Genomic DNA, 26,025 nt, shown 5'->3' with positions numbered 1-26,025 from the left:
GGCTGGGTGGATCAGAAAGGACATTGGGGAGGCCTGGGATTCTGGTGGTGGAGATGGTAAAAGCACCAATCTGTAGGAAATCAAACCTCATAAATTCAGGGGACAGCAAACCAGCTTCTTTTGCAGTTAAAAGATGAGGATGCTGTGTTACTGAAGTGTTGACTTATTAACGCTTCGGATGATCAGCATTGAAAAGTGCATAAATGGGAAGAACGTGTTTTATCTTGTGCATCAGCAGAATTTAAGCTGTTGATGCAAAAGGTTGCAAAGTCTGGAATTTCAAAACCCAGCTGTAGCTGGATGGGTTGGTTTGGTCACCTTTGTTTTGGCAAGCTTTCTGGATTGCATTTCACTCCTTAGGTTTCCTATTTTTTCCTAAAAAAAACAAACAAACAAAAAAAAAAAACCACCCCAAAAAAAACTTCTCTTGCAACTGAAAAGAATCGAGACAGCGGAAATTATTTTCATTTCCATATTCCAGATCCTCACGGACTTCACATCTTGCCGCAGACGGCTGAGTGGCCGTCCCTGCCCCCCCAGCAGTACTTACTGACGCTGGGTTTCAGAAACAAACATATTGGAAAAACCTTGGAAAGGTGGTCAAGTAGAAAACTGCCAATATTTTCAGGTACACCAACTTGCTTAATAGCTGGGATAGCTCAGGGGAGACCTCCATGATCTTTGCTAAATGAGGGGGGTAAGGGGGGCTTCTCGGGACCCATTGCTCTGTGCCGGCAGCCCTGACTGTCCAGACAGCTCTCCCCATCCTCCTCTCTCCTCCTCCAGTTTACCCGTCATCTTGCTAGATCCTCTATGGAAAATGTATATGAATAAACACAGTATATGGTTTTGTGATTTCATTTCCTAGACCAGAAAGCACCTTTCACTCCTCTCACGATGGAAGAAACAAAAAGATATTGGGATAACACTGGGAAAAGGATTGTGCCCGTAATGGATTTTATAAGAAGCACCAAATTAACTGTGAGTATAAAATCCACTCTCTGGTGTGCAGTGTGTGTGGCAGCAGAAGCCTGTGCATGTGTGAATGACCTGTGCTTTTTGGTGGGTAATTCATTCTTCACATGCTCCTCCCGTGTCGAGAAATGCTCAGTGAATTGCATTAGGAACAGAGTTCAGTTGGGGTTTAAATACTTTTAAAGAGTAGCCCTAACTATTGAACAGTGTACCTAGTTTATTTAAAATCACTTTGCATGCCATTTTCTCAAGTCCTTATGGCCTATTGTATTATATCGCTACTTCACACAACCACCAAAACTGCTCGCCACATTTAATACCCATCGTATACTACACATATCACCAGGATCTCCATCAAGAGTTAATAACTGCTACTTGACGCATTGCTAGTGATTTAGATCCTGATCCCTATATAGTGAAGTATGTGAAACAACCTTCAAATCTGTTACAACCCTATTGAAGGTATATTAGTTAATTCTACTCCAGACTTTCTGCAATAATGTACACAGCTTTTTAGCACCATGGCTTTTGATTAGCACAAAAGGTCAAAAATCAAATTTGCATGTAGACTAGACTGTTTTAATGCAATTCTTAAATTATTCTCCTGAAAATAAGTGGAAGAAGCCTCTCCTCCCCAGATTGTAAATGCTAATGTTAACGCTTTTTCCCTAGCAATAGCAGTTTTTTAGTTTTCTGTATGTTGAAGGAATCAGAGCCATTTCCTCGTCGGGGGTGTCTTAGCAAATCACAGGATTTATATTCTTAGGTTTTGATATCAGATAGGAGGTTGACAAAAACTGCTACTTAGCAACCCCTAGCAAGGAAGAAGCATTAGCTAGATATTTGGGGAAGCTCTATCTCCTTTACTTTCAGAGAGCAGCTGCTGAAACAACAGTACGTGCTTGAACTCACATGCTTAGTGGGAGGTAAAGGTGCTTAGTGCTTCGCCAAACTGGGCGCCCATAAAGCATCTGCGCCGGTGTGAGGCAGGTGGAGCGGGCTGAGAGCAGACGTCCCCAGGGAAACACACAACTGCTTCTTTCCAGTTCTTTCCTGAAGCCATGTGCTGTTGGCTTCGCATGACCAAAGGCCCAAGTTATTGATGTGTGGGCCAATAGAAGTGGCGTCTTTGGGAAAGTGAAATATCTGTTACTGCTGTGTGCGTTGCGCTTCGAACGTTTAAGAAGCTGGAAGTGTAAACAGACAGTGGGTTGGGTACTGGATACAGAATAAACCCCTGGTCCTTCTGAAAGCTCTAGTAAAACTCCAGTTGTTAAAAAATAATTTTGACCCCACAATTCTCTCTTTGTATATAACATTGAGCTTTTGGAGGTGAGATTCCTCTATTTATTCAGTCTCTAAAGAGCATCAAGAAGAGAAAAAGCTTTGAAACTGTTCTATAACTACCCTGTTCTGTAAATGAATTTGGAGGAACAGGACCACATGGTTCAAGCAGAGATATGTGGTAGCTGGTACCCAGGATAGAGGGGAAAGGTACCAAATTGATCATGTGAGAGATGAAAGCCGAGTGGTGTGTTAGGATTGCTCAGGGCAGTCGCCACTAGCTGTATGAATTTACACTGTTCCTACACAATAATGCTTTCTACCAGCTCTAGACCTCACCTCATACATTTAAATATTCTTACTGAAACAGAAGAGGGCTCCCAAAAATACAGGATGGATTCCCAGCACCACTGAAGTCAGCAGCACACTTGCCTTTTTTTCAAGGAGGTCAGCGCAGCATCCCCCCGGTTCAGGCAAGGTCTGCCCAAACGCCACCTCCAGCAGCGGGATAACAGGTCTGAACCACGGTCCCATAGATTTATAGCCAGCCCCCAGGGGGGCAGTATGGGAGCTTTAACGGAGAGGAGGAAAGCCCAAGACAAAAGAAATTATCACTGAGTTAACAAACAGCTGCCAGTTCCACACCCATTACCGGTGGAAACAGATTCACTTTCCCTTCAGTTTTCGAAGCACTGAGTGACGCGGGCAAGACAGGACCTCCGACCCGAAGAGCAAATGACAAAGCCAATTATACTTGATAATACAGATAGGCACAGAGCCAGAACTTCTCTGCTACTGGTGATTAAAATCTCTTTATGGGCCTGGCAGAGATTTGGCCACTTTTGCTTCCTTGAAAGTATTCCAAAATTCTCTTCAAGCTAGAAATATGATTCCATCATATTTCCATCATGCACAAACTAAATTAAAAACTTCTGGAAGACAATCTTCAGATACAGACTCTGGCTTTACAACTTACTTTAAGAAGATAAAAGAACGTATTTGTTTTTAATAGAACAAACATTCCTTTCTGCCCTCTTCATTTGCAGACACAAATGTACAATCTAAAATGTTTGTCCTCATCAGATATTTTTTTTTTGACAAAAACATCTCAGTGCTAAAGCAGAGCTAATTAAGCCATGGCAACACTTAATATAAGTCAATTCTGCCACATCAGTTTTGCAGCTACACAACCTAGAGTTAATTATATGATTTATACACACACCACTGTTGGCAAGACATGACGTTAAAGGTTAAAAAGAGCAGAGCGTTTTCTATTGCCCCCACCCCCCTTCTTCATAAAGAACAGCCAGTCCCATTTAAATCAAGAGGACATTTGTGTATTGTAAAGCAAGAGGCGTTTGAGAGAGGATGTCGCAGTCTGGTCCCCACGCAGCATCGTCTGCCGCTGGTGGGGAAATGCCATAAACCTCATCGACCCAGAAATACATACCATGACACAAAGGTTATTGTACGTGCCTTGAAAGATATATATCACTCAGACCTTCAGCTACTCGTATTCCAATCTAGATGACCATCACTGACAAGTGGTGATTCTATCAAGTGGTTTCACTGGGGTAATTGCTGCTGCTTTGTACACGCCAAGTTTGCCTTTCTCCTGCTGTAGTCCCGTGTCAATGGCACATGATGCTACTTAACAGGAGAACAGTGGCCAGAGGGGCTTATTAGACTGCTCATAATATAAAGGTGAACAAAACCTACCATATGATTCACAGCATGATGCGTACATTTACAGACCTCACTGTTCTGTTGTCTATTTTTTAAGTAGAGGGAAAGCGTTTACCACATACAGATTTCAGCATACACATTTTCTGGAGGATACCAAGGGTATTAAAGAAACATTATGATGGATTTTTTCCGCTTGTTATTGCAATACACTACAGAGCTGCTTGCAAGGCATAACTTCATTCAGATTTTGAGCTGAAAAGTAGCAGTAAAGACTCTACAATAGAAAAGAACTACTGGGGGGCATTCCAGACTTTTGCAAAGTGGTTCTCTTAAACCTGGTGGTTAAACATGCCACACGTATTGGATATGAGAGTTCCTGCTTTAAATCCAGGCTGGCCAGCCACTTTGCTTTGCTTTTTCTTTAGCATTCCTAGCACTCAGCAATTAAACTTTATTTATAAATAGAATTGGCACAAGTGATGACTCCTTTCTTGAGCATAGAGAAAAGAAAAAAGTGGGGGCATCATCCCAAAATTCTCAATACATGAAAGGACACATGAGTCACTCCTCTCACATGCTCTCCAGCTCCTTTTTGCCATGAAAACCTGTCCTATCTTTGCTGCAGTCGTTAGTGCTGGGTGTTTAGCAGTAGCAGGTAAGCTCCATCCAGAAGAGGCTGATCTGCCTTTTGTAGGTGCTTTTTCATCCCGAGGTCAGAGGAATGAAAATGTCCCAGGCCTGATCCTCAAGCATCAGGACCTTATTTCTCTCCTAGAAGGAAGGTCTTCAAAGGTGCCTTTGGGGATAAACACCCCCTTTTTTTTTAAAGAAAATTCATGCAGCACAAAGTTTTCTGGGGAAAGCTGTCTCAGAAGGACCCCCGCCTCAGGCGAGGCTGCCCATTAAGAATATAGCCCTCAAGAGAAAGTCCATCAGTTGCTATTTTTTACTTTTTTTTCTTTAAATTCTCCTTGGAATACCAGACAATAGGGGTAAGGCCCATCTAGAAAGTAACAGCATCATAATTTAATCATTTATTATCTTGATATGTTACTGCACAGGATGCAACTGTCACTCCATACACAGCACTTGGTTCCTTTGCGACCTGACTCCCCAAACGTGTATCTCTTCTCTTTGTTCAAGGAGCCAACTCTTTTCCACTGAAGTCTCCAGTTAAGTTTGCTCTTTGCTTAACCTTCACTGTGCCCACCTTAGCTGGTTTCATCTTCATCTGATTGCTTGGCCGCTTTATTATGTTTTTTACTGCAGCTTAGTAGCCCCTTGAATTCTGCTATACTTCATGTAATTCTCATCATGTGGTTCAGCTCCCCGTGGAATTTTTTTCTCCTGCCAGCAGCAGTTATTTCTGCATTCTTCATTGTCGCTGAAACACCACCTCTGACAATGTTCAACCTCCTCTAATCCCTTCAAAAAAACCCCGCTGTCAGTTATTTATTTATTTACTTCCAACCTAGTATAAACTTAAATAGCATTGCTATGTCCACAGAGTGCATGTTGGCACAGATGCCCAATTTGTTTCCCATAGCTACGTGGCATGCTCTCATATTTTTCTGGAGAGTCAAGCAGAGAAAAAATTGTTTTCTTTTTGCCTTTACTTTCTTAATCATTGAAGAAGCCCCCAACAGACACAGCATGATAAGAGAGGATTTTTACCTGCTTTCTTAGCTGATGACTCAATATACTCATTTCTTAGTGCTTACACAAAAAGGTTTTGGGCGGATTTCAAGAATAGCAGGAAAAAAACCTTTTGCTGCATCTAAAATGTTGTGAGACTATTTCACGTTGATAAAAGCTCCCTTTCTCTCTCATTAACTGATTGCTTCTCCTTATTTTAATGCACACGGTTCTACCTGGGGACACAGCTATCTGGCTTTCAAACACCGATGATCAGGTGGATGTGGGGCTCCATTTTGCTCCTCGCTTTAGTGCCATGCTAACTAGAGTGTGTCAGACTTACAATTTCACGTATCAGAGATCACAGAAATCTTTTTTCTTGCTGATGTCTCCTACTAATACTAGGTCAGGTCCTCAGAAAAGGACTCTTCAAGTGATACAAATAGTTTATAAGAAGGTTGTCCTGGTCTCCTTTCTCAGAGGTGGGTCAAAGGAAGTTCATGAGATGGTAGGCCTGGAAGGGCTGTCCTGACTCCTCAAGTCACCTTTTATTATACACCTTTGTGTCACATAATATTCTATTCGTAAATTGAGTAAAATCCGTCTTAGAACTACTTAGGTTTTCTGCCTTTTCTACTCTTGCTGAAACACACTGCAGACCTTCAACCTGAATTATAAGAAGCTTAATTGCCACCCCAGTCTTATTTGAACCTATTTATACACAATGGTCCTTCTGTTATCATTGTCTTTTATCTCTCCTTCCCTTTTCAGATGTTTGCTCTCTTTGGAATTTAGCCCTGCATTATGTTTATTGAGAAGAATAATAAGCTCTTGGCATTTTCATTAATAGACTAATCAAACCACACTTCTCTCAAATGAGGTATCTCCTACCGTGCTGGCTTCTCTGCTCCGTGATGCTTGGGTTTAAATTAACCTCTCCAAACACAGCTGACTGGAGCTATCTGCAATACTCCAGAGAACTGCTGACCAGAGCTCCTCTTCCCTGTACAGTGCCCGATTCTCTCCTTCAGTTAATGGAAATACCAGTTCATTGGCTCAGCTCCTTCTTTTTCGGTTGCTTTCCGATCTGGAGCTCCCAGATTATGGCCGCGTTCCTGCCATTGGCCTCCAATGCATCATCTTTTATTTTGTACTATTTTACAATTCTATTAGGTATCGTATTAAAAGGGGTGACATTAACTATATCACCATTGTTTGTATTTTTCTAGAGTTAAAAGAAAACTAAGCTTTTTTCCATTATTAGTCTTGCAAGACATATAGAAAGCAAGAAGAGGATTGTTATTAAATTCTTAGACTTGACACAAGAACTATGTTGATAGTCATTTTGATAACACTTGGTGCTTGCCTAGCTCAAGTTTCTGCAAAACCAGGATCAAGATCAGACCAAAAGATCAAGATTGGTTGCCAAGAGAAGTCAATTTTAAAAATGAGACAACATTTATTGAAAAATAAATGTCATTCAAAACTTTCCATTCACCCTGTTCAATATGCGATTGGATTTAAAATCATCTACCTGGAAGTGTATGTTAATGGCAGCATCAGCGTGCCACTGCCAGAACAAAGGTCTGCTAAAAATACTGGAAGTGGTTTTGAAAATTGATGCCAATTCTTGGAATTTCAGGCACTTAAATACGTTCAAAACGCTGATTAGATGAATGGAAATTTCACTCAGAAGGGCTGAGCGTTCAGATATGCAATGGCTACATCTCGCCGAGAATCTAGGCCAAATTGCTTTTGAAAATCTCAGTAGGGTGCTTATTTGCATTTTTGGCATCAGAATACTTTTGAAAATATGGTGGTAAGGCTGCCATCCATCAAACACTTCAGCAGGTGCTGAGGTTTTATGCAAGCACTTGGCTGAGTTTCTGTATTCACATGCTTAAAATTTACCATGCGCCTAGCTGCCTGGAGGATCAGAGACCACCTCTGCAGGTTTTAGTCCCTCAAGGTTATATATTTGAAAACTATGGATTTTCCCAGTCTGCAAACAAACCATAAGCTGACACACTGCACGGTATTCAACCTCTTCACTGAAACTTTAAAAGCAATCCATAAAAGTCAGATAATATTTAACAGCGGGGATTATGGAAAAGCCATTTCCAAATGAGCAGACCGCATTCATGTTTGTTATCTCCTGTCTCCCCTTCACACGTATTATGACTACATATTTATTTTTCTAGTACTACTAGAGAGATTGTGGAAAGAAAGTCCTTTTTTTTTCCTTTCCCCCTCTATAAAGATTGTCAGCAGCATTATCTTAAAGGTGCTGGATGCCATATTGCTTATAGTATTACCAGCACAAATATATATGCTGATAAGCCTCAAGGCACAGGACGCAGAGGATAAGCGCGTTTTCTGCGGCTCTCCTCTAACCTGCTTGCTTTTGCTGGGAAAACAGGACAGACTCTGTGCGTGTTCACGTGGGATAGAGAAGTTGCATTACGCCAGCTTCCTCGGCCGTTTGCAGAGAGTCGAGGAACAGTCCCAAGTGATTAATCAAGCGATGGCTGAGCTAGCAACCCTTCCCTACCTGCAGGACATCAGCAAGCAGGATGCCAAACTGGTAAGTATTTCTTTCTAATACTTGTTTTGGCCGTTAGAGGCAGGGAGCCAGGGAGGGAAGGGCTGGGGCAGAGCACTGCGCTGCAATTTGCTCTAGAAGTCATTTTTCCCAATGTGCAGACCTGAAACGGTTTTAAAATCCTACCGCAGTGCCTTGTCAGAGGAGGTGCTAATCACCTGCAAGGATGACTTTTATAGAACCAGCATGACTCATCTGTAGGCATATTTTTAAAACCTCTTCTTTTCCCCCAAACCTCCCCAAATCAGTCTGGGAAAATGATTGCAATTATTCAGATCGTGCTACTGTAAGGTCTCTAACACCAGGAGCCACCTGCAGCAAAAACAGGCCAAATCTAGTTAAAGCTGAGGAGAGGGGGAAAGTAGAGGTAAGATTTTCTTGCCTGGCTCCATCCACAACGTGCCCCCTGTCTCTGAATAAACCCCTTTACCTCCTACGCTTTTGTTTTCCCTTTGTAACGTGAGGGCAGAGCTGCCAGCAGGGTTGTTGCAAGAGTAGGGTCATTCATGGCTTGATAGTATATAGATGCCGTGTGATCAGAGAGTACTCTATGGGTACTCTTCCACGAGGCTGTCTTTTTTTCTGATGGGGGAGGGAGGGAGGGAGCTCACGTACATGCAATTTTTCAGCGTTTTCATTCTAGGAATAAAAAAAAAAAAAGTCCCCCCACAGTCCCTGCATTTAAATGCAGTCCAATTTTGCTGATCCAACTTGGGTTCGCTAAAAACTCTTGGTTTTCCCAAAGCCAGTCCCTTGACATTTGTTTGCAGCCCCGCAAAGCTCCTAAGCTCTGTCGAATTAAAGCTTCACAGCAGCTCGCTTTAGGGAAGACGAGCAGCGGCCTGCAACTGCAGGAGGTGGTTGCCAGACTTTGAAGTCTGGGCTCGAGATAAGGGGAAAAGACATTGCAAAGAAACTGTGTTATTAAAAGGCATTCTCCTTTTGATGCAAGTTCTCTCGTATTAAACTTCAGCGGGCCCACATTTCAAGGCTGACTAAAGGGTCCGGAGTTATTGGTACATATTTCAGTGATGGGTTTTTCTCCAGGGTACAATATTTTCAGTACATCACACGTTAGGCACAGGCTATTACGCTGCTGCCTGTATCTTCTCGTGTAGTAATCGTGAGCCTGACCTCCCTGGAAAGCTTTTTGGGGGAGGCTCTAGGCCACCCAAGACAAAGGTCTTCAGTCTCCTAGGGGTAGGACTGGGCAAAACGAGGGTCTGCGCTGGGAGATTTAAGTGACAGATTGTAAATCTTTCAACAAAATATATAAGCTTTGTTTGCTGAGCCCAAGGTAAAAATGATCTTTGAAAGAATAAAGGCAGAAAATCTCTACCAGCTACCCCGTCCAGAGCATTAAAATGTATTAATTCAGCATTCATTTCTTTTTCTTTGTCCTGTCACCCTGCTGTAAAATATAAGCGTAGTCTGTCTGTGCAAATGGAGGCTCGGATGCTTCGTAGCTAGAATATTTTAGTAAACTTTAGGCTCTGCAGTGTTAAGACACAGGACCGCAAGCAAGAACTTGCCAAGTGGCTTCACCATGGAGTGATTAATGGGCTTTGCCGTTCCCGGTGGCACCGTCCCACACGGCACAGGCTCCTCGCACACCAGTAGGAACCGTTCCCATACCACATCAAGCACAGTACAGTGCTGCCCAGCGTTGGGTCTGCACGTCCGAACCATCCAGGGAGCGAGTCAAAGATCCTCATTTGCTCAGCCTACCTGTCATCCTCCTCGTTTCACCGGGGTCCAGGCAGGATGAAACATTTGCAGGACTGGGCTGTACTGGTGTGATTCAGCGGCTCCCAGTGCTGACAGGGGCAGCCCCTCCATGTCCATGGGGTCAGAATCACAGCACCCGTGCTGACTCCATGTGCTTCTCACTCTTCACCAACATTTCTAAGAGATATCTAAATTTTTCCATGAAGAAACCTGAGCTGGCCAAATTCTAATCTCACTTGTACTAATAAAAATTTAAAGTAACTCCTCTGAGGTCATTCTGACTTTACATTGGTAAAACTGAGATAAGGCTTTATGACCAAGGAAGGCAGTTAAATTGTGTGAGTTAGAAAATGCTAAAGATGCCAAATGTTTATTATCACATATGGTATAAGTTGTATAAAGCTTAAAACACACCGAATTTATAATAGGGCAATTTGCACTGCTACAGCAAGGATCCCAAAGGCATTTCGGATATAAACTCTTCTGTGTAAATGTCTTCCTGTAACTAAATATATAGAGTCCTAATCTACGGCACAGAGACCCTCAACTGAGGCCTTTTTAGATCAGTATTTATTCATAGACCTTAGGAAAATAAAGATTTCAGTTAGCTTGGACAGTTGAATATAAGTGGGGAAAAACCCCGAAGAAAGTCTTTCCAAGGTTTGTGATTTCAATGTCACCATATTTGTACATCATAAATCAAGATGAAAGCTTGTTAAAAAAGCAGAAATCTATTTCAATTTAAAACCAAATGAGGACAAGACATTTTTTTTAAACGTAGCTTTTTTTTCCTTGGAGGGGATTTTCCAAAAAAGATCAGCTGTGGGAGAATTACTGTGGTTTGCCAACTGTCCGCTCCTGTCGCATGCACATTTTGTCTGCCGGTAGAGCTGGTGAAAAACATTGGGTGGTAAAAATTAAAACCACACTGGGCTCACACTGGGCGCTTTTCACCAGGCTGTAACAGCATCAGTGAAACTTTAATTGGAAAGTTGTCTTGTTTCAACCTCTTGCCCAAAGCAGTGAAGTCTTCAGCCTGGTTGGGCTGTTGAAGCGGCCCCTCGGGGGTGGCAGAGCGATGCCATGGTCCCTGCTGCCCCGGTGGCTGCTGTTTGGCCAGTTCTTCAGAGACAATCACTCCAAGAAGAGCGATGGACAAATCCTTCCCTTCCCCTGACCCGTTCCTCCTCTGGCGGGTTTGACGCAGGATCTGTGCTTTGCCCATTCTGCCCTTAATACCCTTAATCTCTGGGCTGTGTCTATTCTGGATTCATGGAAGGAGATTATCTGTCATAAAAGTATTCTGACGGAAAATTTCTGACAGGTTCTCGACTCTTTTTGCATTAAAGTCAGAGACAGAAATTTGCCGTTTTGTTTTTCATGAATGCTGATGCATGACTTATAAAAAATAGAAGTTTTCATCAAAAGTTTGGAGCAATAAGATTCAACTTAATGGCTGCACAAGCGCGGAGAAAGGAGGGTGAAACCAACCGCAGCAAATTTATTTAGAGATTCAAAAGGAGATTCCTGCATCCTTTATCCAAGTGTTGGGACACAAAGAATTTTAACTTCAAAAACCCAAATGTGAAGGTAAACTTGGGGACATAGAGATCTGCTCCTTGACCTTAAGGCAGCATTTTTATATCTTGCCCAGATGAACCTAAACACTGATGTTTTAAGTTTCATCACCATTAGTACTCATATTAGCCTGCTGCCCATCTAGGTACAGAAAGAAGAGACAATTCCTCCACGAATGCTTAGGCTTATACTGACCAGCCTATACAGACCCGTAATGAGTAATGAATTTGGGAAGAGACACCAAAGCTGTTTGAGTTCACTTTAACCAGCTAAAAGTCTTTTAATAGAGCACACCAATATCACAGGTATTAAGTACAAATTTCTCCGAGTTTACTCCTAAACATGGATGCTAGAGGCTGCTCACGGAGGACACCCTGGATCCAACCCTTGTCTCTCTATTACCAAATTAAGAACAACTAAAACATTTTCAAGTGTTTGGGAAGGCTGCAGGGTGAGGCAATGCTATGACTAACCTGGGAGGGAACCAGGGTGAGGCAATACCGCAACTAACCTGAATTTTAGCCTTCCCTCTAACACTGAGGACTGATTAGCAAGTGTTTTCCTACAGCTTCTTTTTATAGTTTACACTAGAAATTGTCAGCCTTGTTTTTATGCTCGGTTATGCTGAATGATGGGGAGAAGGGAGAGTTTGCCAAAGAAAAAGGATAGTAAAAGCAGGGAAAATGAGCTAGATACTTCCAGCTACAGTAAAAGCATCTCAGCTTTAGTGTTGTCCTCTTGTGAGGTTTTACATGCTGCCTTAAATTATGATACATTAGCCTTGGGAGAAAATACTAAAAAGCATTCATGTACGACACAGAATATCCCAGACAGCTAAAGAATGAAATATGGAGCCTTTAATCTTTACAACCCAAGTCTTTCTTTACTAAGTATAAACATTTACTGCATTAAAACGTATAGGCTTAAATACAAATTTTCCAAAGGATTTTTTCCCATTGTTAAGTACTTTATATCCACAATAATACAATGTAATGGCTGAAGCAGAGATGAGGTGGCAGTGCTCATTGTGTGAAAGATGAGTAATAAAATCATCAGCGTACAAATGATTTTTTAATTAGGTTTTAATCTGTGTATTTAGAGAAGTTATTTCTGTGTGAATTCCACACTGATAATTTTTATCTTGGTGCCACAGCTGCAGTCACTAATGGCAGATGCCATGGACACCCTTGAAGGAAGAAGAAGTGATAAAGGACGTGTGTGGAATAAAATTCAGAAGGTAAAAACCTGCAGCAAAGGGCAGGAGACTATATTGTTCCTTGGGGAGTAAATGTCCACCTGAGTCATATCTGTTCAAAAAGTAGAAAAGAAAGTAGGTGCCATTTGCAACCTGACTCTGTGCCTTGAACTCTGTTAGTGCTCAGGCACAAGCCACAAGTGCATATTTGTTATTTGCTGTAGCCCCTATGGTTGATCTTCGTCCCCGTTAATAATCTCATGTGGTTATCTAATGGGAAAAAAAAAAAAACAAAACAACAAACAACAAACAAACCCAAAACCAACAAAAAATACTGAATAGCTTATTTTTGGCTGATAATTATACTTCTCTTCCATCTTTGTCGTATGGGGTACTGTGCTAATTGCGTTGGTGGAGGGGGGGGAGTTGTTAGGGAATTAAATTCAGTCCAACAAATTAGGTCCCTTAGTGGAGCTCAAACGAGGCTTTGGTGATGTGAGAGGTAAAAGACATGTAAATGCCTTTCCGGAGTCTCTGCACAGCAACCGGTCAATTTAATTCTTAAAGGATTTGTGAAATTCAGGGAGTTTTGCGTTGGTTCTCTATACAGATGAATCTGACCCAACATAATGAGTAATAGGTCAGGCTGGATGTAACAGCAGCATCTTACATTTTTACAAAGTCTCTCAAACCAGAGCAAATTACAGCTCTGGGCATTCAACACCACCGACATTCAACCACTTCCGAAGAAAAGGATGGCAACACATCACCAGGCAGGGAAAATGTTGTTAATGGTTCAGAGCATTGGTCTTACCCTATGTCTTACGGCTCCGTCAGATCCAGACAGACATGCACTCACTCAGGGTTGTGACTGAGGCTGGAGAACAAAGGGGTTGAATTTCTGCACTGGTGGGACTTAAAATTTGTTGCTGCAAAATTTGCTTGCATTCTGAACATACTATTGCATTTAATTTTTGACAAATCAAATAATGATTTGGTTTGAGGCATCTTGTTCCAAGCAGAACTCACTGTTTCATAATGCAAAAATATTTTTCTATATTATACCAGAACAAAGAAATGAAAAGTATCATCAAATATATCTTTTCTACTTTACTTTTTTCCAAAATTTAATTTCAGCATATTCAGCATGTTCTTAGAAAAAAATTCTCTTTTAATAGAGGAGACAGGAAGACACTCAGGGAGCTGGGTGGGGCTTTGTTGGGTTTTTTGTTGGTTTGTCTTGGGTTTTGTTTTTTTACATCGGCTCTAATTAAGAAAGTTATGCTAGGTTAAAGAACTTTAATACATTACTAAGAAGGAGGATTAAATCTGATGATTAAAAATTGATGTGGTGTGGATAACCGCGTGTCAGTTGTGCTAGAACCATTTCAAAAAGCTCAGTATTTCTCTGCTTGTTCATCGCGTGATATTGGTCGTAGGAGCCTACAAAGAACCTTCACATGGATCTAGTTACAAGGCAGTTATTTGTATTTTTGCTATTGAATTAATTTACATATATTGGAAAGCGGAAAAGAACATAAAGGAGTTTATACAATCAGCTATAAACACAAAACTCTGGAAGGCTGACAGCTACGCTACCACCAATGAAGTTCAGCTTTTGCAGTCGAAACAGCTGTTGCACCTAATGAAAGCACTCAAAATTTTTCTCTAATGCAGCAGAATTATAGCAGTGCCTATTCTCCAAATGGTTAAAGGGTCTGTCAGAATTGCCATTACAAACCACTGTTTTCAGACTTTTATATTCTAGAGTCAGCCATAAAAAATTCATTCAGGCTGAAATCTAACATAGAAGGGCACAAAGCCTGACACCCAAACACTTTTCCTTTTGTCACAGTGGAGGGCTTATCAAATTACTCTGAAATTAATCTTGGCAATTTTGAATTTACAGGACTGACAACGTAGTAATATATGTGTAGCTTCAAGTGTTTTGGGTGCCGCGTCGCTCATCCAATTCACTTACAAATTTATGTTTTTAAGCGAACTAATTTATCAAATGGGCTAATTATTTTTGGAAGCTTTAAATACAAAGAAATGAAAAATGACCTCATAATTAGCTAGAGAAAAGAGAACATCAAGGCACAGAAGATGTCTTTCTCGGTATCACCAGGCTACAGACTCTCCAATCACCAGGAGAGCTGACCCAGGAGAGCCTAGATTACCTTGGGAGATTAAGAAACGTCCTCCTATAGAGGCTTTACCAAGGTACTAGATATCCCTGAAGAATACCTCAGAGGCAGGAAAAGTGGGCTGGGTCAGTCTCAAAAAATACCTATTCTCCAGGATTTTACTGACAGTTTTCCTTGCCATCCCCTGGGTAAAATGTGAGCTTTGTATTAGAAATTTGGGCAAACAGACACCTGGGTCTAAGACCTTTCAAGTCATTAACAGAGGGACTGAGTCACAGTCTACTTCAGGAACATGAGCATTCCTAAAAAAAATTTTACTGCCTTCTCTCTTCTTGAAGTTGTCAGAAATTCCTCAGCTGAACTTGCTGGTGGCCAGACTGCTGGGCTTACAGAGGATTCAAGGCACCATATTAGTCCTTAGGAATATTTTTAGTTACTGCCTCTGTCCAAATTGTGTTATAGGTTGAGTCGTGAAGGTACATAACTATCACTCCATCAGCATTTCATGAGAACAGACTTCTCTGAAGCCCCTCTTATGAATGGGAAGCTCTCCTAAAGTAGTCAATAGGAAACGCTATGGGAAAGAACATCAAACATCCTCTTTTAAAGAGGGTTAAGTCTTTAGCGGCAAACAGAGGCAGAAATGTATCTTTGCTTACTGGACCCTAAAGTGTAAACTCACTTCTTAATTCAACTTACTGTTTTAACCAGACTGACAGCCCAGCAGCTTGAGTAATGACCTCTGATGCACAAGACTCAGCTACAACGAACAGGAAACTTCCAAGAGAGATTGAGGGGAACTAACCTGATAATTTCATAGAATCGTAGAATGGTTTGGGTTGGAAGGGACTTTAAAGACCATCTCGTTCCAACCCCCCTGCCCTGGGCAGGGACACCTCCCACCAGCCCAGGTTGCTCCAAGCCCCGTCCAACCTGGCCTTGAACCCCTCCAGGGATGGGGCAGCCACAGCTTCCTCCGGCAACCAGCGCCAGGGGCTCACCACCCTCACAGGCGAGAGTTTCTTTCTAATATCTATTCTAAACCTGCCCTCTTCCAGTTTGAAGCCATTCCCCCTCGTCCTATCACTACACGCCCTTGTAAAAAGTCCCTCTCCAGCTTTCTTGTAGGCCCCCTTCAGATACTTTACTCCATCCCACGAGACTTGGTCCAGCCACTGTGTCTTAAGCAAGTGGAGGCACTAACATAATGTCTGGCCATTACTGACTGGTTTCTTTGCTGACAACGTTACATGTGATGTAAGTGAAATCTGCTGTGAACATGAATGCTGGGACCAGCTTGGTCCTTAGTGCTCAAGGAACCAGGTCTCTGCATGGCCATTGCAGGACTCCATAGCAGCTACAGACAGGCAGAGGGGTTTAGAGTATCTCAGATACATAAAACAGCAGGAAGGCTCCTACTTTCCTCTACAGAGCTTTTGTTTCTCTGCAGTCTTGTAAGAGAAAAAATAAAGAAACATAAAGAGATTACTTTCCTATCTCATAAGAATAAATTCATTAATAAAGCCTCACAATATTGTTACAGTGAGAGGCATTTCATTAAATAAATAGATACTTTAGAGCCTATCAACCAGAAACTTTTGACATCCAAAGAGAGAAGAGCCAAATAAGTGCAAGTGCCAGTATAGCTCTGCATCCCCTATGAAGATAATAATGTAGTTCTGCTTTTCCTTTTAGCCCCTAGGCTTTCGTAGCAGTTTCATAGGATTCTCTTACCATCATTTGAACAGCCAAAGGATAGACAGGAGTTGGCAAATAAACACTTCCCTACACTTCCACATGTGACACACTTCATAAAACCTTCACATCTGAGTTTACCTCAAGGGCATCACATACTTTGCAATTTAGATAAGTTATTATGCCCGTCATTTGCTGAGCTCAGTGGAATGCCTGTTTCATAAATCTGAAAGCAGAGCAAACATGGATGAGTGAATAAAAGAACAGATGTAACTTACATAAGGATAAGTATATAACAAAAGCTGCACTAATATATGTGAATATGAAATGAAGTAAAATTAGCCTAACATATTATATAATCTTTCAGCCAGGCACACAGATTTTTCAGTAGTTGACCTCTGCTTACTACATCTCTGCCTTCTGCAACAGCAGGGGAACGCTATCTGATGAACTGTGCTCTTCCACTGACATTATCTCTTAATTGAAAATCAAGCCATGGAAAAGGGCCATAGACTTGCTAGGCTTTCGGTCAGCCAGAGGAGCACGGAGGGAGATTCATAGTATGTCCATGGAAAGTGGACGTGTTGCTGAATAGTATTATGTTGGCTACTACGACAGTTATTTGATGTATATGACTTTGTAATGTCTTGTAAAGTCATCCAAGCCACCAGGAACTGTGCTTGCTCCCGGACCATGTGGGTTTCAAAAGTCATTGCGTTTTGGTGCGCTGTCTTGAGTCAACTTGACTATTCCTGGGACTAATAGAAGGGAAGTGATTCCTGGTTTGTTCTCATCTCGGGGCTGTGGTGCAGCCGCGTTTCACGAATGCAGGGACCCATCGTGTAAAGGGAGGGGGAAGCAAAGGATGGGAAAGGATAGGAAAAGCACATTTTCTAGAACTGGAGTGGAAATCTAATGTGTGATATGTAATGCGCAATGAAGTCAGTAAAGTGCAATTGCAAAAGGAAAGTAATATTAGTGGCACTGATTCAGGTAGAATGAGAGTGAAGGAAAAGAGGAGCAGAGCAACCAGGTAGAAATGCAAAAATTTTTGTTAAAGTTCACCAAAGATTGGCTTCATGGTAAGATTAGAGAAAGCATATTAAGACATTCTGGAAAGGATTAACTCAGAATTGGCAGCAGCCTTGAGAGGGACAAGAAGAAGCTATGGCAGAGGTTTCTAACCTGGCACTGGGGTATTCATCAGACCAGGCAGAGGAAGTTAGGAGAGTGCGTGACCAGAAAATGAGACCTGCCCGACTGAATCTGAGGTGGTACAAACGAAATGTAGGCAATCAAAGAGGCCCATTAATAAATTCAGCCCCACTGCAGGGACAATAAAAGCATGACAGCATTCATGGAGCTTTTTGAGGAAGAGAGAGGGTGACAGTGGGATTGCAGGAGTTATCAATACTCCTTGTCCCTAAAAGCAGTTCCTGCCCTTGTGAGTCTCTGGTTCCTTGAGTCTTGCACACAAGAGAAGAAAAGATACCCCAGCAAGATGCCTACATGGCCCTCAGCTACACTGGAAGAAGCAATTGCATCCCGCCCGTTTCCCACTCCCCAGACACCAGTATCTAATATAAAGCTGAGCTATTTGGTGACCACACACTAAACAGCTAAACCCCCTAATCACAGCTAGACCAGCATTGCAATATAAGGAACAGAGGCTGTGACACTAAGAAACAGTGAGCTTTGGGGCATACAAGGTTTTATTCAAGTCCAAAGCAGACGCAGGAAGTTTCAAGTTTGCTGTTCCACACCAGAAGGAAAGCTTCTGTACATAAAAGCATGTGTTTTTCCAGCTAAATCAGTTGGTCTAATAACAGATATCATCTATGCCCATCATTCTTAGACCATCACAGCCGCAACAAAACACTGCTAATGCTATTGGTAAAGAGTATTTTGTTATGAGAAAGGCTTTGGTCTATTCCACCAAGGTATAAGGTGTGATAAGTCAGTGGAATAATTTTAAATAGCAGCAAATCTAGTAACTGAGCAGTAAATGTCCTAAACATTGGAATAATGTAGCTGGTTGTGGCTGCCTGGCAGTTAAATCACGGGCAATTCTGGGCATTAACAATCCCCACGTAAGGGTTTAGATAAACATTTCCCCAGCCCTTGCTAATCATGCTGTCAGTTATGAATGCGCAGTCTGCTTACCTGCTGCCCTCTACCAGAGAAGGTCTCCAGCCCTATAAACAGTTGCTACCAGGTATTGTATTGTTAATGCCGTGAAAAATAGCATGAGTCAACAAGACTGCTCATAGTAAACACTGCGCTGGACAGTGATTTCAGGAGAGCTTATAAATTACAAAATGACTGTCTGAGCTGTAAGGTAGTTAATAAATGTAATTCATTACCAGCATCAATATTATTTTTATTCAGTTCCTCATCAGCAAATACTCTTTCCTCCACCTGCTTTTAGCATTGGAGCTTTGCTAGCATGCTAAGAACCTACCAGCAAACACTGGCTTTCCATTTTTCACTGAACTCACTCCTTTTCAATGGAAATGCGCAGCGGTGCTGCCTGTCCGACTTCTTTCTTTAAAGAAGGGCAGTGCGTACCAACGAGGCATGTGAAAATACAGAAATGGAGCATGAGGGACAACATATTGATCTTTGGCGTTGGCATCTGAAGCTATGAATGTTTCCAGAAGCAGGTCCAAGGCAAGAGTTGTGCAGTCAGTTGGGTTACACCGCCAAACAAAGGTAGGGAAATGACTTTGGCCTGCCCATGGCAGTTCAGATCATGCGCTGCTGTGCAACCCACTCCCTTCCAAAAGCCACCACAGCAGCCCAAATGCGTGTCACTTAATACACAAACAGTAAAATCATGATTATTTTTTTTCCAGATACTGAGCAACCTTTGTTCTTGCAGACCTTAATGGAAGGCACAGATTGGGGTTTCATTTTTATCAAAATATCAGTAGCTTCTCTCAAGCATATGTTGTTCAGCTTTGCCTCCTTACTCTATACAGCCATCCCTACTTACTCATAGGCCCTTCAAGTGCGGTTCCTTTGGTTATATCCAACCCAAAGAGTGCTTTAGCAGGTAGATCTGGGAGACAAAGGAAAACGTTGAGAGGTACTTCATGTTTAAAGGCAGCTCATTTGCCTCCTGTTACTAATAGCTCCCAAGTAATAAAAATAGATTCTGTATGCCAGAGGATCCTTTTAGCCATTACATGTTATTTATAGCTCCTGCAAATATTTTTCAAAAGCACCTGTTTCCTATTTGAGGCTGACTCCCACGATTTGTATTGGGATTTAGGAAGTTTGAATTTTTAGGCATTATAGAGAATGTATACACATGGATCCATGAGATCCACCTACTTTTACAATTTCACGGTTTACGGAGTCTGCTTGCTGCTTATCCATCTACATTTTTTTCTACACAAAGTTATTTTCCTACCTGAGTTTTTCCTTGTGGGATCCTCATTTCACTCTAAACTCTTTAGCAGGTACTATAACTGATATTTTGTATTTCTATTCAGATTCAGGCTGATCTTTTAAAAAAGATATGTGCTTTCAATGTTACTTTGTGACAGAATAGCTCCCCCATTTTTGGATAAGCCACAAAGCTTCCTTTGGACCGTCAGTAAACCATCAAACACGGACATCTGTTCCTTGGAACGGCCCCCTTGCAGCAAAGGTTGACAAGTTTCATGACATCTGTGGCCCATCAGGACTTGGACAAAACCACCCTGAATGATGGATAGTATCGCAGTGTTCCCTCATCATAACTGGTACATATCACGTAATTAGGAACCATATGTGGGACGTCTTCTCCCGATGAGTGCATGGGAAGGGCGAAAAATACACTTGCATTGTGGTATTTCAGGGCAAAACCAGATGCACCCAGACAAGTTCAGAAGTGACTGATAGGGCATTACCAGAAATGCAGTACGTGCTTCAGAAAAGGAGACGTGAACTTCCCATAAAGCCCTGCTTTGAGGAGGAGGTTGGTCTAGATGACCTCCAGAGGTCCCTTATGCTGAAATCTGTCCGTGATTGTAATTCAGCTGCAGCCGGCGAGTGCTGCTTATATATCCCTCCACGCCGCGAGTGCATCAATCAGGATGGCATCCGGAGAGCAGGACCGAGAGCTCACAGCAGCGAGGCTCTCCCCTTTATCCGTCACTGGACAACACGTACAAAAAAGCAGGGTCAGAAATATTTTTATATGCTCCAAATGAGGCCTGTATTGTTCCTTAACTTTGTGTGGAGCCATGTAATGTCGCTTCAAAAACTGCTGTAGGTCTGAATCAAATCCTAAGGCAAAGGGAAACCGTACATGGCCTCACCTGCTTAGACCCTCTGCGGTTCATCCCTCCAGCAAATCCTGTTGCGTTGCCTCTTACCCAACGAGCTCTGTGTTTTCATTGCGTTAGATGAAGGTACCCAAAGCATAGGTAGTTACAGACTCTGCCCAACCTTAGAGAATGATGTAAAACCATTTCAGCTAAGAACGAGCTGATCACCTTAGCATCCACACGGACCGCAGATCATTTTCTTCTCCCAGCAAAGTCAGAACTAGAATTCAGAGCAGACTAATTGACTTATAGTCCATCCAGGTACTTCTGAGGCACTAATTATGCTTTTCACCTTCTCACTCCGTGTCAGAATAAAAATGCCTCAATGTGTGGCACTGAGGAAAGGCAGACACAACCTCGCTCCTTCAGCTGATTTTCCCTGAGAATAAAAGAACAGAAATAGTTTTGAGACATAGCCTGTGGGTGCTGCAGCTCTGTGCTGGTGTCTCCACAACACAACAAAGGCTGTGCAGCTCCTCGGTCTGAGGGCACACATGGAGGTTTTGTCCAGTCTATTCATTCCTCTGGCTTAAAAAATAGCGTCATTTCCTTCGTGTTGGCCAAATAAGTTTGCTGTGCTGGTCCCATTTCACGTTCTTATTCATCCACGAGCCTAGAGGTTTCTCTCTCCTAATGTGATTCCCCTAAGCGTTAGGCGTGCAGACCCAGCGTTTCCTGTTGCTTTGATTCCCCAGGTACCTCTGCGGGCTCATGGGTATAAAACTGAAGGTGGACAGTTGAAACGCCAACACTGTATGTCTATATTCTTGTAGAACGGCATGTGTTTTCTCAGTGTTAAAACCCTTGGGTTTTGTTCTGCCTCTCCCCAAATCAACAATTTCCACCGTTGATATCTTCCACAAGGTATTATGAATGCAAGAATTTGGAGCAGAAAGGAGAGTTTTAGGGCAATTTAAAGCAAATGCAATACTAAAGTAAAAAGCACAAAATAATCTCTACTGATTACCTGGTTCATTTTCAAATTTCTGTCGACAGACCCCTACACTTCTCTGCTTAGCTGGATCCCAGAGCACCTATAGGTCTCACATGGATGTGCTGTGAACAGAGCATGTAATTTGCTTTAAAGGCATCTTTTGTTTCTATTTCTTCCCTCTTTCCATTTGATCTTTATTCTGTCCTTTCCTTTTTTTTCCTGCTCCCTCCAGCTAATCACAGGGGCCAGAAAGAAGACCGAGAAAAAAATCCAGTGAAAGAAATAGGGTCAGGAACAGCCTGAAATCAGGAGCTAATGAGGAAGAAACGGGAGGAACTTGAATAGATGGGCAGTCGTGCACCGAGGAGCCTCTAGCTGGGCCAGGGCTGTAGACATTGATCTGAAGTAGAAATGCTGCCATTGCACTGCTGGGAGTAACTGGGGGGGACAAATACTCAGGAAATCTTGAAAGGAAGATGTCATAGCAGCGGAGGATTAAAAATAGGTTGAAGTCCAATTTGTCTACATAAGTTCTCAGGTCACCAGGTACTTGAGAAAAAGACCATAAAGACACTATGTAACTGGGTAGGTGGGAGAAGCTGGTTTCATGTGTTCAGGAGAGTATTTAAGGGACTTCAGTCCAAGGATGTCAAACAGCAAGTTCAGCTACCAAGAGCCAAGCACAGCCCCTGCAGATGGGGTGCTCCCAAGCCCAGACTTTGGCACACGTGGACACTATGTGGACCAGGGAATGAGAGGTGGGGAAACATAATCCATGTACAAACAGTGCAAAGGACTGACCCAACAATGATGATCTCTTTGTGGGTTGGGATCAGACCCAAAACGAGCCCCATGTGAACCACTGGCAACACCAGTAGCGAATGCTCCACCGTGAACCAAGTCCTGCAGAGCTCTTCTCTTGGGCTTCAGCGCTGCTTTAGCCTTTATAGTGGCTGCAGCGTTCAGCTGTATAAGCCTGGGATGCGGTCTCAACATCAGTCTGTGGCCAGTTATCGCTCTGCTTGGGAATAAGTCACAAGTCTTTTCCAAAATCCACATTCCTACAACAGCTATGGCTTTAACACGCATCACTTTTGGGCTGGCTACAAACTATGTCCTCCTACCTACTCCCATCCACACGGATTCTTCTTTTAACAGTTATTGGGGGGAGGGGGGGAAGAAAAAGAGCGGAAAAAAGAAAGTGAAGCTATTGATTTAAAAAATTTGCATTTCCCAGTGAAAGCCCCGAAGGTGGCTCACCGCAGCCAGCCAGCAGAAGAGAAGGCACAGGGAGGTTTTAAATCAAGGCAAAAAGGCAGAACGTAATGCTTCCAATTCACTTTCTTAAAATGAAATGTGCAAGCTAAAAAGCCATGAATAAGCACTACTGAACACTGCAGCCACCGAAAAGAGATTTTTAAGCCATTGCTGCCCCCCCCCCCCTTTATCTTGTCAAGAGACAGTATTTTCATTGTGTTCACATGGTAATTTAAATCATGTTAGGGCTCAGAGCATACAGTGTAATTGTAAGTCGGCGAGGGTTTGAATGCCATCACTGCTGTGCAAATAACATCATCAGCTCATCAGCTGTGTCAGTAACATTGCAATTATGTAAGCAACTATTATTTCCACCCCTGATATGCCATATTAGAACTTATTTTGGGGGCTGGAGCTGACAGGTATTCTATAAATATGAAAAGCACACAACAGCAGCCAAGCCGCGGTTTGAGGTAGGAACATCATTCCACCGGGGCTTTCTGGTGGTATCACCGGCAGTGTGGGCACCGCTGGATGGTCCAAAAGGAGCCGCTGTAAAAATTGTTGCTTTCCCAGTGCCCCCTTTGCCCTCAGCCCATCACCCGGGACCCGTTTCCCTTCCTCTTACCACCCTTTGCGCTCATCCAAACGCAAGCACTACCCCCAAAATAGAAAAGATTACTTTTAACCGTGGAAGAAAGTCGCATAGACATTTTAACTTGGTCTGTTGCAGAAGAGTCTTGGGGGGTTGGTGGCTGTTTTTAATATGGCTAAGCCCCTGGCCTGGAGCTTGGCACTAAGTGATTAGTCTTTCTCAGACTTCCTGTGTGCTTTTGGCCAGATCAATGATTTCCTAAGCTTTTATTCCTGCTTCTTAAAAATGAGGCTGGCATAATGATTCCTTTCTCTAATCCTCTGCGTGTTTATATGGTGAGCACGTCAGAGCAGAGCCAGCCTGCAAGGCTGTCTTCAGAGAGCCCCAACCTCCCCGTGCTCCATCGTGCAATGCATCTCTTGGCAACGGAGGAGCAAAAGCCCACGAGCAAGTGCCTGCCCTTCGAGGTTCACCAGTGCGGTAGGAAACTCTTTTCCGTGGCATCACGTACGGTGCTACGCAAAGTTGACTCACTGCAAATGTCCCCCCTGCAAACTTCGTGGGGAGGAGGAGACAGAGTTTCTCTCCCAAAGGCGTTCCTGGTGCCCTCGGCACCCCGGGGAGGCAGACGTAATTGTCCATAAACTTTCCTCCTTGCCTCGTTGGCTCTCTCTCACACGCGCATAGCCCTCACCGGCACAAACCGTGGCCAGAGCCCGTGGCACGGCTTCAAGTTCAGGGCTGAGGAGCACATCAGCAACAGCTCAATATATGAATAAATACAATAGGAAGCCACGCTCAGATTAATTCTCAGTCAGCTGTTCTGTGTTGTGCCTAAAGGAGCAATGCTCCACTGAATGCGTGTCAGGATGATAGATTAAGACTTTTTTTAAAAAATAAAAAAAAAAAAATTCAGCTTAAAATGCAATTGGAAGATTGATTCTTTAGATCCTCACATTATATAGGGTCTAGGTCTTGACTATAACTCAGTGTGAAGGGAGATGATTCTCATCTTCACCTTACAGAAACGCTGCATATCGCGAAAGCTGACAAAGGGTATGAATAAAGGTAAGGTATGGCGAGAGATAGCCATAAAATTACGAATGCCCTGTATTTACAGAATATTTGTACACAGTACTATTCATCTATTTTTTTGGTTGTTTTGAAATCACCCTTGCAAGGAAGATGTGTCTGAACGTATACTTTATTAGAATAATTACATTTTTATTTTGAGGGTACACTGAGGTCATCTATTCTTTTACTGTATTCTGTAGTGTATTACATTCATGGGAAAACATATTTATTCAGAACTTCATTTTGATTTAATAGAAAAATGGTTCTTGCCACAGCAATGTGGAATACTCATTTTTCTCCATGTGTTGATTTTTGGCATATAAATGCCAGAAGCTTCTGTTCTCTTTCCTTATCAAGAAAAACTTGCCTGAGATTAATTTCCTCATCATCCTGTCCTTTTAAAGTGGCTGTTTTTCAATGCCATTTAAAGACAGAGTTGTGATAAATTCCTGTTTTCAATGTACAGGTTTCAATGAAAGAGTCTATTCCACAGCAGTAAAGTAATTGAATCCAAATGGAAAGGGACAAAAAAAATAAATTATGAAATCAGGTACCGCCACTCCAGCCAATTGTATGAGAGGTGCCTTCATGTGGTTTTCTTTATAATGACAATTAGTTTTGAAATAAACTAATTACAAAAGTTTTTAAAGTTTTCATAGGGGGAAGGGAAATGTTTCTGACACCACTTCTTTATAATTGCAGATTGGACTAATTGAAGACTACTTATACCAAGTAGAAGACAATTACTTAAAGAACAAAAGGTTGAGAACAGCTAGGACGGAAAAAATGAAAATGAAGAGGATTCAAAGTATGCAGCAACATTAAAGCCTAGGAAATACGAAACTGCCCCTTCCCAGCCCTAAAGACATGGCCACACAGTGAACAAGAAAATTAAAACTGTAGATATTTGATAGATAGTTCAACAAAAGCCACCTTTCCACTTAACGAGCCTTCCCCTCACTGTGGGGTATCTTTAGCGAGACACTCCTGCACTTCATTAGTCTTAACTGTCTGGAATAAATGTCTGTGAAATGCTTATTTTAAATTGCCTTGTTTATTTAAGTGGTAACAGCCAGGCAAAAAGGGGCCTGTATTTTCTGCTCTGAGAATATTCTGCATCCAAACTCTATAAAATCCTGCTGGCTTAATTATCGCCCAAGAAGCACTGAAAACAGGGATCCTCAGCTAAGAAGAATTCAGCCTCACCTTGCCTTCTTTCCTGGTTAATTCCATACAATACAGGTATTGGTACAATCTATAGGTGAAAGAGTGGCATTCTGCATCTTCAGGCTGCGGGAAGTGCAAGAAACACAGCACTATGAGA

At 42.4% G+C, this 26,025-nt stretch overlaps 1 protein-coding gene across 1 annotated transcript in view; it reads left to right on the top strand.

Moving 5' to 3' along the window:
• The window catches only part of SPATA16 (spermatogenesis associated 16), an 83,853-nt gene extending 58,249 nt beyond the window's left edge, over positions 1 to 25,604 (top strand). The window contains 5 exon segments of the mRNA XM_009884512.1: positions 482 to 628; positions 869 to 981; positions 8,000 to 8,164; positions 12,642 to 12,725; positions 25,404 to 25,604. Of these exon segments, the coding sequence (XP_009882814.1) occupies positions 482 to 628; positions 869 to 981; positions 8,000 to 8,164; positions 12,642 to 12,725; positions 25,404 to 25,604 (710 nt within the window).
• The last annotated feature ends 421 nt before the right edge of the window (positions 25,605 to 26,025 follow it).

The sequence above is a fragment of the Charadrius vociferus genome, unplaced genomic scaffold, assembly GCF_000708025.1.
Source record: "Charadrius vociferus isolate BGI_N301 unplaced genomic scaffold, ASM70802v2 scaffold104, whole genome shotgun sequence".
In the NCBI taxonomy this organism is placed as follows: Eukaryota; Metazoa; Chordata; class Aves; order Charadriiformes; family Charadriidae; genus Charadrius; species Charadrius vociferus.
This window is presented reverse-complemented; position numbering and strand designations above follow the sequence as displayed.